Below are 15,518 nucleotides of genomic sequence, written 5' to 3' on the forward strand. Positions count from 1 at the left end.
CTACCTTTATCTACTGTTTCTTTAATAGCTAAGCCTTATATATTTACACATAATACTTTAAACTGAACTGTTTGGCTGTTATTTTCCTGATGATCAGGTGGTGCTCCAACTTGGTAATTTTTATCTAAATTAGAAGTTTTGTTAGTAATTTTCATAATTTATAATGCCATAAATGTTTGCATTAATTGACAAACCAGACCCTGTTTGATTTGCAATGTGTTTATTGCACAACACATAGCAAAGAATAAGCCTTATTGTTTAATTACTTTGTTAGTTACATTTTGATGCACCTAGTTTAATATTTTATTCGTGTTTGAGCTTGGTTTGTTCACAAATAGTCTGCACCGTAACGCTGTTAGTGGCGTTGATGTTCCCAAAAAGAAGAAGGGACCCAAATCAAATTCTACTAACAACACCATACAACTTTGTACCAGACGTATGTGTAAACACATAAAACACAGAGTTAAAGTTAGTCACTGACATGAAATATAATCTGTTTACCAAAGCTGTGAGTCTGAGGTCATTCTGGAATAGCGCGACCAAACCAAGATGAATTTAGGGAGAGGCGATCTTCGAACCAAATGTGGAGTGAGCTGGAGGGCTAACATCTGATGTGCACTATTGACAGGCTGCTAAGCACAGTTAGTGTTTGCTCCGCTGACAGCATCCATAAAGTTTGTTTTGATGCCAAACAAGCAGCAAACCAAGAGCACTTCAAGGAAATTACAGCGGGAGGACGTATTGTGTGTGTGATGTGAGCGTGGGGGAGGTGTGAAAACAAGATATGGCAAAACCCATCTGCCAAACACCTTTTTCCACCGGCCGACTGGCAGGCTTTAAGCTGAGGCGAACATGACTCAATCTTTATCTTGAATGCCAGCAGCTAAATTACTATACAGCTCAAAGAGAATGTGTGTGTGTGTGTGTGTGTGTGTGTGTGTGTGTGTGTGTGTGTGTGTGTGTGTGTGTGTGTGTGAGCGCGCGCGTTAGTGCACACGTGTGTATGTGTTAGTGCATCTGCATGTGTGTGTGTGTGTGTGTGTGGTCCTGCGCAGTAAAGTGTACAGATGGATGACTCATCCACCAATCATGTGACTCATCAATCACTGCAGTTACCATTTCCCCCTTCGCCCACCCCACCTCCTTCTGAATTTTTACATACTTTTTATTTTTTTTCTCTTCTTTTCATCCCCATTCATTCTGCTTTCTTGGTCTTGATTATTTGCAAATATATCAAAACCCCTCTAAAGGATTCTGCTTTGTCTCCGTCCTGATGCAGCTGTGACATATATGAGTTGTGCTGTCACTAAGCTGTGGCTGACTGTCATCATCTTTTTTGTCCCGCTTGGGTTTTGTTTTCAGTTTTTTCTTTTTGCTGCTGGATGTATACAATACAGCACTCTCCAAAAAGCCATTAAAAAACTGAACTTTAATAAAATAATTGCTTTTATTTTTTTTATCATATAGCAAAACTAGTAATCATCATGCTGTTATTTACACATTGCACGGGCATATTTATTTCACACTGTACATCTTACAATGCTAAAGGTGACATCAACAACAACACTCTCCTTTTACAAGACAGATGGCTTCACTGTGCATATACAGTGGCCCTCTTTCCTTTGATTTTTGTTTTTTGTTATTTTTTTAGGTTCACAGTTTACTCAGAGAAAACAATCATTTTTGTATTCTCCATACTGTTTTATTTTTTTCCTCTTTTTTTGTTCTTTTTTTTGTTCATTTTTTAAGATGCAAGTAGAAAGACGTGCATTTAACGGCTTACGCACAATCCCTGACTCCCTGGACTGAAGCTTTTCAATGAATTATCTCCTGAAAAATCAACAAAATGCTTGTAGCCTCTTGGTGGAAACATCTGTAATAAAAGGCTGCAAAACACATAGTGTGATTTCAAGTATCTTTTTTTTTCTAAAAAAAAAAAAAAAGAAAAAAAAAAGAAATCCAGAGATGGTGAAGGAACAAAAAGGTACACAAGAAGTAAAAGGGCTTCAGATGATAACAAAAATTTAAGGCATAGATAAATATCAGATGTGTGCTGCTGACACACACACAAAAAAAAACTGGATCCCAAAATAGTTAAAAACCCCTGGTCCACCACGTTGGAAGTGTTTACTGTTTAAGTTTGTGCTTTAGGAGTCCACAGGGTTTCTACGTCAGGATCACTTGTGATAAAAGTCGTATGCAATGTGATATTTCCCTTATAGAACCATGGCACTGGTAAGGCAAATAATCTGAATATCAAATTTGAACTGAAAAGTGTTTAAAGCTCTTTAAAGTTAATCCAATCTGGCATAAGAAAGAAATCTAAACACATCAAATACAGCAAAAAAAAAAAAGTCTCAGTTTCATTTTTTGTATCGCCAAGAAGTCGTAGAGCTGCTTTTCCTTTTTAATGTGACATAAATATACAACAAAAGATACAAAGTGAGGTTGTAAACATATTTTTTTAAGGTGTGCATGTCAATGTGTCATAGGTGCATATGTATGCATGCCTCTGTGTGTTTGCATGTGTGTGTTTGCTTGCTCTATAATTCTCTGAAATATACAAGAGAGCATCAGAGACTGACCTGAATGGAGGCAGACATACACTGCGGTATGTTCTGGTTTAAAATGTAAACCCATCAAGAGGCTGAACATGGTTACAGGGAGTACAAAGAGGAACTTCTTCATTCTCTCCCTGACTGAAAACATAATAAAATTACAGTGAAGAACAAAAGAAATCTAACTTTTATTCATTTCCCAACTTTTTAAAATGACCACAGGCTCAAAACGGATCTCCTCTGAGTCCTTTCATTTCACCTCAGTTATAACTTTTCTCTCAGCTAATTTTCTTCAGTTCTAGCCCTCTTTTAGTCCCGCTGATCTGACAGTGTCCAAAAGAGTCCCTCAATACATTCTGCGCTTCATGTAGATCCTCTCAATAAAGTTCTCCAGCTCCTCCTCACTGTCCAGCTGAGGCACCAGCCCGTCTTCCTCATAGTCATCTCCAGGAGTGACCTGTGGGTAGTAGTACTGTGGTCGTCTGCCCCTCCTGGGCGTGATTACCGGTTTAGGAGGGGGCAGAGGCTGGTAGGTCCGTGGGTGAGGAAGGATATAGTTAGAGATATAAGGTGTGAGAGGCAGACGCGGGGGCGGCTGCTGCCTCCAGCCCTGTCCGGCCCGGTTCTTACCCCCACCCCTGTGCCTGCGCCTCGGGGGCTGGAGATCAAGTTCCTGGGGGCCGAAGGGCTGATCTCGGGAGGGGGAGGATTTGCCATAGTACTGTGCTTTAGGGTATGGGAAGTAAACTGGGTAGTAGGCTCGATATGGCTTTTGGTAGTAGGGATAGGAGGGGAAGGCTAAAAACTGTTTCTGGGGTTTATACCAGTAGTCAAGCTGCTTCTGAGGCTTGTACCAATAGTCCTGCTTGTATGACTTGACTTTGTCCTTGTGCCATTTCTTGTTGGATTTATTGTGCTTGTAAGGAGCTTTCTTGGGATTTTTTGAGGCTGTGTAGTGGTAAATGGGGGGAGTGGCAAGAGGAGGAGGCACCAGAGGCCTGAAACGAGGAATGATTGGATTGCTGTTGATCGGCTGCTGCTGCAACTCTTTCCTTTTCTTCTTTTTCTCCTCCACGTCACTTATGATCTCGATTACGTCGTCGGCGGGCAGGTGGAGCTTGCTGCTGATCTCAATCAGCCTATCGATCATCTGCTGGTCCAGGTCGTCCTCGTCTGGGAGGACCTCCTCTGACCTCTTGTCCTCGGCAGTGTTGCTGCTCTTCTGTCGCGGCTTCATGAACGATTGCTGCTTCCTGCCCATGTACTGCAGCAGCATGTCAGAGGCGATGTCCGCCAGCCTCTGCTCTTCCTCCCTGGCTCTCTCCGCCTCCTCCTGCTGCCGGAGAACCTCCTGCTTCTCTGCACGCGCCCTCGCCTCCTCTTGCATGTGGGAGAGGCTCTCCTCCTCCTCCTCGACCTCCTCCTCCAGCTCCTCGCCACCGTCATCGAAGTCGTCCATGAAGTTCCCCCCCTTGACGGGTCTGTTGCGCGACATGTTATCCTGCCAGTGCTGCTTCTTCCCGGCTCGTGCGAGCTGAGTGTTGTACGCCTTGTAGCCCTTCAGAGGAGGCAGGATCTCATTGTCTTGCAGACCCAAGTCAATGTTCTGGAAGTAGCCTCGGATTTTGCGCTCCAACGAGGGATCTTCCGCCTCTGATGTGGATGCAGATTTGACTTTTTCTATAAGTTGTTCTAAATTATTTCCCTCCTCTTGCTCCTCTTCTTTGTCGCTCCTTTCTTCCTCAGTTGCATTTTGATCATCCCCTGATCTTGTAGTTTTAGCCTCCTCTTTCTCCTTTTCCTGCATTTCATCCCCCTGAACAGCTGCCAAATGGCCTAAAATTACCTTTTCAATTGCCTTATCAGCCTCTTGCTTCTCATTGTCCTCTTCCTTCCCCCTCACCCCCTCTGTCTGCTCTGCTCCTCTTATCTCACCACCCTGCATGTCTTCAGCGGAGGGCGGCTTTTGACTCTGATCCTCCTCTTCCCAGTCTCTGCTTCTGCTGGCGAGGATTTCGCCATCCCCTGGGTGGTCCAGGGACTCCAAAAGAACAGCAAGCACCTGCTCAGGGTCACTCACTTTATCTAATTGGCTATCTTGACCTGGACCATGAACCCGGTCTGGCAATGCGTCATCTGTGCCAGGAAAAATCTGGGGCTGGGGAGGCGAAAGGAGGGGGCCCAGAGTGTCCTCTTTGTGGTCTGTCCGTGTGCGCCCCTGCACCCCTCCCTCCCCTTGCTCGCCCCATGCCGGGGCGGAGCCGGCTAGCTGTGGAGTGACAATGAGCAGGACCAATAGGATGAGACGAGCTGTGGAAGGGGCGTTATGACAGGTCATGACCATGCAGGACTGGCAGGAGGGAGGTGAAGCACCTGAAGAAGAGGGAAGAGGAGGCAGAGAAAGAAGGAGAGAAAACACATGAGTAGGTCTCTGTTAGATGTAGGGATTTCAGTGGATAGAAAGGTCGTCTGATCAATAGGAATCACTGTGTTATTTTCAATTATACTGTGTTAAGTACCATTTAATGTCTTTGGAGACTTTGCTACCTGATATTTTACGTTTATATCATACAGCAGATATTTTAAAATCAGTTTTTATTATTATTATTATTATTATGAAGATATTTCAAGGAGAAAAGTGGCTTAATCATCCATAAAACTCGTGCATTTTACACTGATAAACTATTGTTTCAAAAAAAAAAAAATGTGGCTGCATTTTCCAGTATGCCGTTAAAATGAGACTCGATGGAAAACATGAAGATGAAGCTTCATCGGCCTTTTATTTGTTCGATTCACTTCGTAATTTATACGGAAAGAAATCATTCACAAGAGGAGCGTGGCCTTTTTTTTTTTTTTTTTTTTTTTTTTTTTTTTTTTTTTTGCGCCTGCCAAATCGCCGCTTGAACCAGATTATTATTTTCACACGGTGCAGATTAAGAGATTTGGAATAACTCTTGCTCAATCGCATAATGCAGGACGAGATTTATCTCACACTGGTAAATATTTGCACGTAAATAAACGCGATTACTTGTTTTTGATATAACCAAAATTAAAAAAAAAAAAATTAAAAAAAAAATGCCTCACCTTTTTCTCCAAGCTAGCTCAACCCAGATTCGGACACGTCCCATCCTAAACATCCCTTTCTTTTAAATTAAAGTGCAAAACCAAAACTCTGTATTAGTCGTGACTTTAGTTAATTTCCGTGCGTCAAGGCGATTTGGCACGACACTGGCTTTAAAGATGGCAAGCACTGGCAAGTCATGCGTAAAAGCTTGGAGCAACGCTTGACGGTGTTTAATCCTGCGGTCTCTGAGTGGTCGGAACAATTTGTAGACAAGCGGGATGTAAAAATTTTAAGATTCCGTTTTCCCGCGAGCGACGAAAAAAAAAAAAAAGAGTAGCTGCCAGGGAGGATACGAGGCTTTTGTCCTTTGTATGATGCGAGTATCTTCCTCCAGTGGCGGCAGCCGCGGCGGCGGAATGCAGACCAGCGCAAACATTTGGGGGCAACATTGTCCGCATTTAAATTTGTTTCCGTTTTTATTCAACGAAAAGAGACGAAACGAAACAATCAAAGTTGGATAAAGCAACTGCTCCTACATATTTGGTTAAAAATGATTAATCTGGAAATTAAGAACTCTTTAAAGTTTGATTTTTAAATGCCTATTTATGATGAAAATGCAAACATTGTTATTTAGTTCACGTGTAATATTCGCGAAATTTCAACCCAGAAAAAGGTTTGAAGAGCTGCTGCGGAGAAATATTTACTGACAACAATTACATTCACACAATAGAGGGTTAAATCCTTAATTGTCTCCTCGGGAAAAAAAAAAAACATATATGCATACATACATTTTTTCTATCTTGTTTCCATTGTGGAAACATATATTAGTTTTAGAACCCAAAATTATTCAAATAGTTAAAGTAGCTTTCCTAACAAACGTATTATTTTTTTCAAAATTTTAAAGCTACTTATTTTTTTAAATTATAATAATTAAGTCAATTAGAATAACTTTAACATAGTCCAATATTAAGATTGCACTTAGACAATGGCAATTATCGGCAAAAAAAAAGAATAAATGTTGCATCAAAAGAAAAAAAAATCTGCCAAATTTGTGTAAAATTTTGAACGATTTCACATGCACGAAATGTACCTCGTTCCTCATTTTCTTTTTTTTTTACTTTTGAGAAAAGAAGAAAAAAATCAGTTCCGATCTTTTTGGTCAGATTGCCTCGCCTTGCCTTAGATAAAAGATGACACTTCGCTCCACTTACCTGGAGTCCCAATGGGGGGTGGGGAAGCGGTGAAACTCACAAAGCACTGGAAAAGCCAAGATTATTATCATGAATAGTGGATCACCAGAGAGAATGTCACTTTTCCCTCCTTCTCTGTTCAGCCTGTGACCAACATCAAGAAAAAAAAAAAATCTCAGTCAAGGATTCTTTGTTTAGCTTTGAAGGTGTGTTTATATCGCAGCGGTACTGGCGCTGGTGTACAATTGGATGAATGTTTTCAGCACCACGGTCAGCGCAACTTTATCGTATATACCCCCTCGCTGGACCACGTGACGCTCCCTCCCCCTCCCCCCCTGAATAACCCCCCACCCCCAGCTGCAGGCGCTGCTGACGTCACTCCCATTGATAAGAATGTTGGTGGGGAGATAGCAGTGTGAGTCTAGGCTGGCCCGAGCTGATGAATGAACGGAAATGGCATGAATGAAATAGTACTTTCCTGAATGAAAGGGAGAAATTGTAGTGATGAAGCTGCTGCGGGGCTGTTTTTCCTCCTCGCACGCTTGGAGATTAGCGGGCTGCATCCTCCTTCCTTTGCCCCGGCTTGATTAAGTTCCAGGAGACGGGGAAAGATAAAAACACACTGGCGCAACCTGTGTGTGTGTGTGTGTGTGTGTTTATAACTTAGGGTCATTTGGTGGCGAGATTCGCCAACAACTTGCAATCTGAAGCTTCCGACTCTAAAGTGGTGCAGACTCATTTCTTCTGCAGCCTGGTTGTTAGTCTGTGGTGGCTATCTCTGGCTGCATCACCGCCCTGACTGTGTAAGCACTTCATTTCTTAAGTTCATATGAGGATTATGTGATATTCAGAATAGTATTAGCTCCTCCCCTTGTCAGACAGGGTTAGCTCTATAGGTTCTATTGCTCATTTGCGTTTTATTTAGCTGCAATCATAATTTTCAGAGAGGTATCTCTGTACAAATGTATCAGTCAGGATATGCGTACTAAAAAAAATCCGTGATTGCAGTAAGCCTTAAAATCATCCTTTATGTAAGTTGGGATTTAGAATTAAAGGTTTTATTTTGACATATAAACATTTCAGAGCAGATCCCAAAAAGATTAAAAATGCAAAAAGCCCGTCAACTGTGGCTGGATGGCTGTAATACCACTAAGGATCTTTCCTTAGTTTATTGAGAAATTTGTGAATAATTACTGGTGTCCAATTTCACACTAGAATCAGAATAAAAACTGATATTATCCACTTGGACCCAGTGGACATAATTTTATATAAATGCCTGTTCTACCAACTACAACGTTGTGCAGCCCACATTAAGAATTAACTGTACATAGTGTTAATGATCCATCCATCCATCCATCCATCCATTTTCTTTACACCCTTGTCCCTTAGTGGGGTCGGGAGGGTTGCTGGTGGTTAATGATTTCTAATTTAGCAAATTATTATTAAAACATTATTTCATTAAAGTATTGTTCTATTTTTCCTGTTGCTTTGCATTGTGAACTGACTGTTAAACACATACCAAATGTTGGTCTTTGTTAATTTTAAAGCTAATTTAGCCTCATTACCAATTACTCCTTATAATCCTTGCTATGTAGGTTTTATTTGGTTCTGTATCAGGAACATCCAGAATGGTTCTATTAGTCTAATAGAATAGATTTAGTGTGTGACATGAGGCAGTGTGATGGCGAAAAATTAAATCTGCTTTTATTTTCGACTTTCTAGCAGATACCCAAAGCTTTTAAAAACTGACTGGTAAGTTACATCCCACTTTCTTTGGAATATCTTGTTTTCATTTACTTATTAATTAACCAAACATTTACGTTGGGAGGGACGTGTACACTTTGAAGAACTAAAATGCATTTATGTTTTCTTACTGAAGAAAATGTAAAGCGATGCGTTTGTATATTTTACTCTGACACTCCAAAGTAAAATCCACTCTAATCAACTGCCTTCGTCTACTTAATTGAATCCACCTGAGTGGAGGTTTTTCTCAGTAATCCAACTGTTCTGTGAAGACTTCACAGGTTTGTTAAAGAAAACTTATGAAACAGCATCACAAAGACAAAGGAACACAGAAGAAAGGTCAGGGATATTTTACAGGGACTTAATTCATAATACATCCTGCATTCATTTATGACTTAAAATGTCATTGCGATTTATGCATCTTCTACGTGTGACATTTTGGACTTCTACACTATGCCGTTAGCTAAAAGCTTCTCTAAATGTGTAGTTTTGTGCACTTTGGCTGTAACTCGATCATTATCAGTACCAAGGCATTGAAAAAAAAATCTGCAGCATTTGCCGTGGAGAAGCAGTTCACAGCTGGCATAAGAACACTGAAAAGGTTTAAATCTCTCACATTCTGCCTGAAACATCAAAGCAAGAATCAGAAGGTTTCCTGGAGTAAACAATTACTGGTCACACAGGGAGACTTTTATTACCCACACATGGTTTTTACCTGTGTTTTTAAGTCCCCGTTTCTGCTCCATTTATCACAAAATAAAAAGCGCATTCCACTTCCCCCATCAGCTAGTCGTTCCCAAGGTCTGCCATAATGGTACATTTTTGTGCATTATGGCTCAAGGCCACAAAAAGTACACTTATTTCTGTTATTTGGCTTTCCCGCAGATAAAGTAAGACACTGGGCTGTCATTACCGGCATCTTTGTGCATAATGTAGAAACAAGCTTAGTCACAACATTAAAGCCCAACTCATTTCCATACATTTCATTTGTCAATGTCAAGCCCCTGCTTCGGCCTTGTGTGCAACGAGATTCAGCTGTCAGCCCTCAAAGAGTTTATTTCTCACTGCATCGGGGCTTTTTGCTTCTGGCTGAGAGCCTCCGTGTTTATGGATGGGCTTTTATTCCGCTGTGTGTTCAGGTAATCATAAACAGGGATTCTGAGTTATCACTGGTGTTCCATGGTTAAATTTATATTTGACAAATATGTCAATCATATGAGGCCTGGTTTCTTAAGCAGCTGCTGTGTGTACCGATTAGAGTCTTAACACGTTTTACCTTGTTAGAGAAATAAGGGCCAATCAGGAAGTGGAGAAGCATTTGGAATTATAAAATGTACATTATTTAGTGCATACTAACTCTTTTTGTATAATTAGACTTCATTAAGCTAAAAAGAATTTCAAGTAAAATACTGTACAACGCTAATCACAACCTTAATATCAAAATTATGGGACATGAAACGGCATGTTTTCCCTATATTGTTTAAAACATCCTGAAGCACAGAGTTGATGAACGTCTCATTCATGCAAATTAATACATTTCAAAAATAGAAAATATTTGACATCTGATAAGTCATGCAACAAGCTGCACAGTGGTGCAGTTGGTTGCCTTGCAGAAAGAAGCTCCTGGGATTTTTCTGCATGGAGTTTGCATGCTCTCCCCAGGAAGTACCTCCAGGTACTTTGATTTACTTCAACAGTCGAAAAGCATGGCTGTAAGATTAACTGGTTACTGTAAATTGTCCTTAGTTATGAGTGCCTGCATGCATGGTTATTCTGTGTATTTCTGTGTCACTCTGCAGTGACAAGGTGTGCGTGTTTCCCTCCCTTGTCTGATGCTCGTCAGAGATGGGTACCAATTTTCTTTTTCCTCCTTCCCAAATCAATGCACTGATAAGTCGATAAATTGACTTATCAGTGCATAAGATACCACATGGCTGGTTAATAATGGTGAACAATTAAGAAATTTTAACTATGCACTAAATTAATGACCTAAGTGGAGCTACCAGTCACCCCCACCTTTTTCCAATCAAACAAAGTTGATATTAAATGTTTGTGCTGGTCTGTGCAGCAAAAATTCTGTTTGTCATTTATAAAATCAAGCAAACGGCAGGAATCTGGTTTATTTATAGTAAGTGTATAAAAACGTACAGTCATGAAAGACTTGCGGTTCTTGGTGATGTCTAGAGGAAGAGTGAAGTGATTAGAAAAGGCGTAATATGACTTGAATACATTTGAAGTGAGGAAGAATAATTACATCTTATGGTCCAGTTGTGGAAGGTAGATGTTGAGAGGAAGGAAGGGTCCAGATGGTGGAACGTCATCTGCTATAGATTGCTGTTGTTGATGAAGACTGCAGAGAAGTAAATGGATTCCTGGAGAAGAACTAGATAAAGCAATAGATAGTTGATTGTATCCAGGATGGCGTGGAAGCCACAGCAGGAGGTAATCCAACAAAGAACACATGGAAAAAGTAACTAGTGAGAAAGGTAACACACCAAGTATGACTGATCTCCAGGTGCCATCCAACAGCTTCTTAAAAGCCTCTGCAACATAAGGGATAATTGCAGACAGGTGTAGAGATTGCAGCAGGTTGACCACAACCTCCAGAAAAGATCTTCCATTAAGGAATGACCTCCCACACACACAAGCACAACCCAACATCAGGATCCCGACAAACCCCTCTTCAGATATCTCAATGATTGCTTAAAGAATTTGTGGAGAGTTAAAAATTTAATTTTGGTATTTCTGAATCAATGTTACTGAAATATCATGTCAGGTGGTTTTATATTTCATAGGTGTGAGAGAACGGTTCTGAGAAGACCCATTTAAATGTTAAAAAGCAATCAGGATTAACATCTCCGGTCTTTGTGGTGCATTTATACAATCTAGTGTTAGAATCCATTTGCAGAATTATGTAGGAAATGGCCTTTTTTTTTTTTTTTTTTTTTTTTTTTTTTCCCGAAAAACAAAACAGGGGTTTTTTTTTGCTCAGAAGAAGAGTGTCACTTATTTTCTGCATTACAATATGGGGTCTGAGTCCGTGGATGAAAGAAACACATCAAAAGGAGAAGCAATTTGTAATAATGCCTTGAGGCAGCGCATAACCTCCGTTTGATTAGATTCTGCACAAGTGATTGTTTGCTGCAGAATGCAGTGTTACTCAGTGTGTTTGCATGGCAGACATGTTTGTGTGAGTGCATGTTCATCTTAGTTGAAATGCTTGATGGCGGCAGCAGGCTCGCAGAGGTAAGTATGAAGCTAGAGGGCAGATGCTGATATAACGGTCTGGTATTATCAACTGCCACTCAGCATTAGTTGGCCCCTTACCCTCACTCCATGTCCGCACCCCCGCACTGACTCACGCTCCCCCGCCTGCTCGGCCACTCGCACAGTTTAACACTGATGCACCACGGCTGCATTTAATGGAATACATGCACTGGAGAACACACACATGCCTCACAGTAATGGTTCCATCTCTCCCTTTGTTGTTGTGCTCTCCTATCTCTTAAACAGCATGCTCAAACATGCATCCCCTCTCATGCAGTCAGGTACATTTCAAACAAATGAACCACAGAAGGAGCTGTCACCGACGGTTCCCTGTGCAAGCGGCTAACACAAGACAATGGCTAGATATAGATGGTCTTTTGTTTCATTTAATTAAGTTTTTCTTTCACCACCCAGGTATTGGACTGAGCAAGGCAAGCAGGGTTGTGTGGTAAGGTGAAAAATCAACATGCTTTATCACAGGGAGATAGGGAAAAAAAAATAATGCTGACACAATTCTGGCAATAATTACAGTAATACAAGCGGGGGGATCTCTGAGCAGGCGCGCTAATGCAGCTCCTCGCTCAGCCCTGTGAACGGTTTCTACCTGGAAGTGATAAAATAGAGCTCATGATTAACAGAAGCTATTTCCGCCCACGCCACTTTGTCAGAGGAGGGAAGTAATTGCACCATAAGGTTTCTACAACACAATGCATAGCAGGGACTTGATGATGTGAGAGACTCTGGCGCCCACACTATAATCTGCAACAGAGTCACAGCCAAGTTTTTTTTTTCTCTCTTTTTCCATGGTAGCAACACGCTTTTTCAAAAGTTTGAAATTGCTGCATGCAGTGCAATGTTAACCTAAAAAAAAATCTGATATGAGAACCATTTTTTCTTTTTTTTTGTGAGAAGGAATGTATAAATGTTTTTGGCCTATTTTTGTGAATCTGATTCAGTCTCATTCTAACAGTTTGTGAGTCAACTGTTAAAGGAGGCAGCACAGCATCGCCAGACAACATTTCAACCTCATGGTGCTCTGCTCACTCTTGGAGTTGTTGTTTGTGTTTGTTAAATAAACAAAGAGCAGGATTGGCCTTCGTAAACCTAACTTTTGGTTTTCTGGTGAATTACAACTAAAACATAGATTGAGATCATCTGCCAACAATTTAAGTTACAAGGCTTTTCAAACTTTCTTTGAAGCTCCAAATCTGATTCTTAGACTTGGTCGAAGATCTGGAACAACTGGGGAAACACTCAAATACAACTTTAAAATGAAACAGCAAAAGTAAAAATAAAATAAAAAATAAAGAAAAGGGTAAGCACTTGCTATAAAACACAGTGACATATAGCTTTTCACTTGAAAAAAAAATATGATTCTGCATTTTTATTGTATGAGAAAATAATAAATCTTTGAAAAGAAAGAAAGAATGAGCTTGAAGGTGGCAAAAATACTCTTTCCATTCCCATCAGCTCCTTAAATCTTTAACAGGCACAGTAAAGAATAATGCCCTGCTGCTCACATTGCACCACCCTCTGAATGAACATCACCCCTTCGCAAGTTATCTGTGGCAGGTTAGCACATCTACCTCATGATGAATATGGTATTAAAAGTAATATTTGGATCTATAAGCCAGTATAAATGATGCGTAGAGCTCCCAGTGACTGCCAAGCAGCTTTTAGACCCATAAAAAGACTTATGACAGGAGTCCGTGGTGCCTCTGAAAGTGGATCCTGCTTGAAAAAATGTGTGCACGTTCCTGGCGATTGTTGTCCCGCACTCTCATTGTCTGCTACTCAGAAATTATTTACCTCCTTTGACTATTAGCTGTTAAAATGTGCATTGCAACCTTTGAGAAAGTGGTGGTGTCAGTGATGAATGGTGTCGAAGGCCAGGAGCAGGCAATGAATTTGAGGTTGATGAGCCGACTCATAACAGGGCGTGAAACAGCAGTGCTCACCATCAATCTCTTCCTCTGTCCCCTGTAGACACCTGGCACATGCATCAGCAAACACACTGCTGCAAGTGAACTGAGTCAACCCAGGCGAACATACACACACACACACACACACACACACACACACACACAAGCACACACGCCTTGTGGAAAGAGACTTGTCCTCCAGCCAAATGCTGCCATGTAATACAGTAGAACCCAGCAAGTGGCTTTATTAGGACACTAGTTTGCATCCATATCGTTTGGGTTCACAGCACAGATGGCAAAGATGGGAAACAGTTATTGTGGCAGGAAAACAACATTTGTGTACACGTTTACTGCAAGAAACCAAAGTGAATCAACACCTACAATTTCTAATACGTTGAACGCATGAGCACAGCTTCAGTTATTCAGTTATACAAAAAAACTTTAAAAGAATTTCAGAGAAATTGTCTTTGATATTTTTTCACTGACTTATTTTCTTGATCTGTGTTGTGTGAAAGTAATGATTGTGAAGCTGTGTCTGTTTCATTAGTGTAAATAAGACATTATGTACCCACATACTCACTTTAATTTTCTTGGTAGTTCACTGTTGAGGAATTATGGAGCTACACGATGAATAAAAATGTTGAATTCTCACATTTACTTTAATTTAATCTAGACCATGTACAGAGAAATAACCAATAAAAAAATATGAATAAGCAGGTCGAATGTAATTGGTCTCAGATTTCCATTAAATAAGAAATGCAATCAAAATCATATGATCATAATATTGTTCAAATGATAAGTCATTAAAATTCATGGCATCGACGGATGTAAACATTTACATGATATTTAATCATAATTCAGCCACGGCACTAGTGCTCATCATCAGCCATCAGAGTAAATGTTGGCGCCTTATTTAAGTACTGAAGTGTCAAGTTTCTTATACTTCAGATAGGCTACGTATACATGCAGTGAGAAAATGTAGATGGCAATTTTACAGAAGAAAAGTGTTTCCTCTGCAGCTTAAAAAAATATACACATTTTCATATGGCTGAAAGCCATTTCATCATTGCCCAACAACCTTTTTTTTCTTTTTCAGAAAGACTCTAATTTTTTCAAAATTGGTAGGTATACAATTAAGTAATTTTATTTCTGTAATTTCAATTTGCACAAGCAAAAATTATAGTTTATCTAGCTAGTATATCAAGCTGAGCTTGCAACCAAAATAATAACAAAAAATTAACTGAAGTAGATTGAACTTTTCTTAACCCTTTAATATACAAGAGAAGAGTGGTTCACAAACCTGTGATACCGGGACTTTTGGTCGTAATTCCTATAAAATGAGGCAACTTAGAAAAATAGTATGTATGCTTTAAAACCTAAATACTAACCTTCATAATAATACATTCATTTTCTAAAATATAAGAATGGCAATAAGTAAAGCACAGTGGAAAAAATAACTTAAGTACCCCTTGAATTTGGATTTCTGACTTTGAAATTCTGAGTTTCATAAAATCCAACACAGCTGGTTATTTTAGGCACTGTTGCTTTTCGATCATCTCAAATCCATCCTTTGTTGGCTTCTGATGGTCAGATTTGTCCGTATAGCTACTCCTCACTGGATGTTTCCTTTACTGAATAGTAGCTTGCCCAGGGGCTCAGCATGTGAATGCGTACGTGAATCGATGAATGACTGAATGTATTGTGAAGCGCTTTTGGTTCCTCTGGTCTTGATAAAGAGCTATACAAGTCATTTACCAGGCAGGAAGAGGAAACC

General features: G+C 40.2%; 1 protein-coding gene across 2 annotated transcripts; it reads right to left on the reverse strand.

The window, feature by feature from the left end:
• Window positions 1-2,126: 2,126 nt before the first annotated feature.
• Window positions 2,127-7,087, reverse strand: LOC106936257 (ABC transporter F family member 4). 2 transcript variants are annotated; one of them, XM_015017130.1, is made up of 2 exons: window positions 6,834-7,087; window positions 2,127-4,931 (listed from the first exon to the last, which is right to left on the reverse strand). In XM_015017130.1, exon 2 carries the CDS (start codon window positions 4,900-4,902, stop codon window positions 2,905-2,907), a length of 1,998 nt encoding a protein of 665 aa, XP_014872616.1. In that variant the 5' UTR covers window positions 4,903-4,931; window positions 6,834-7,087; the 3' UTR covers window positions 2,127-2,904. The 2 variants fall into 2 exon arrangements, with proteins under 2 accessions (XP_014872616.1, XP_014872617.1); XM_015017131.1 differs by lacking the exon at window positions 6,834-7,087 and adding an exon at window positions 5,643-6,148.
• Between the last annotated feature and the right edge of the window lie 8,431 nt (window positions 7,088-15,518).

This window comes from Poecilia latipinna, unplaced genomic scaffold, assembly GCF_001443285.1.
Source record: "Poecilia latipinna isolate Pla-1442-1.1 unplaced genomic scaffold, P_latipinna-1.0 Scaffold2106, whole genome shotgun sequence".
NCBI lineage: Eukaryota > Metazoa > Chordata > Actinopteri > Cyprinodontiformes > Poeciliidae > Poecilia > Poecilia latipinna.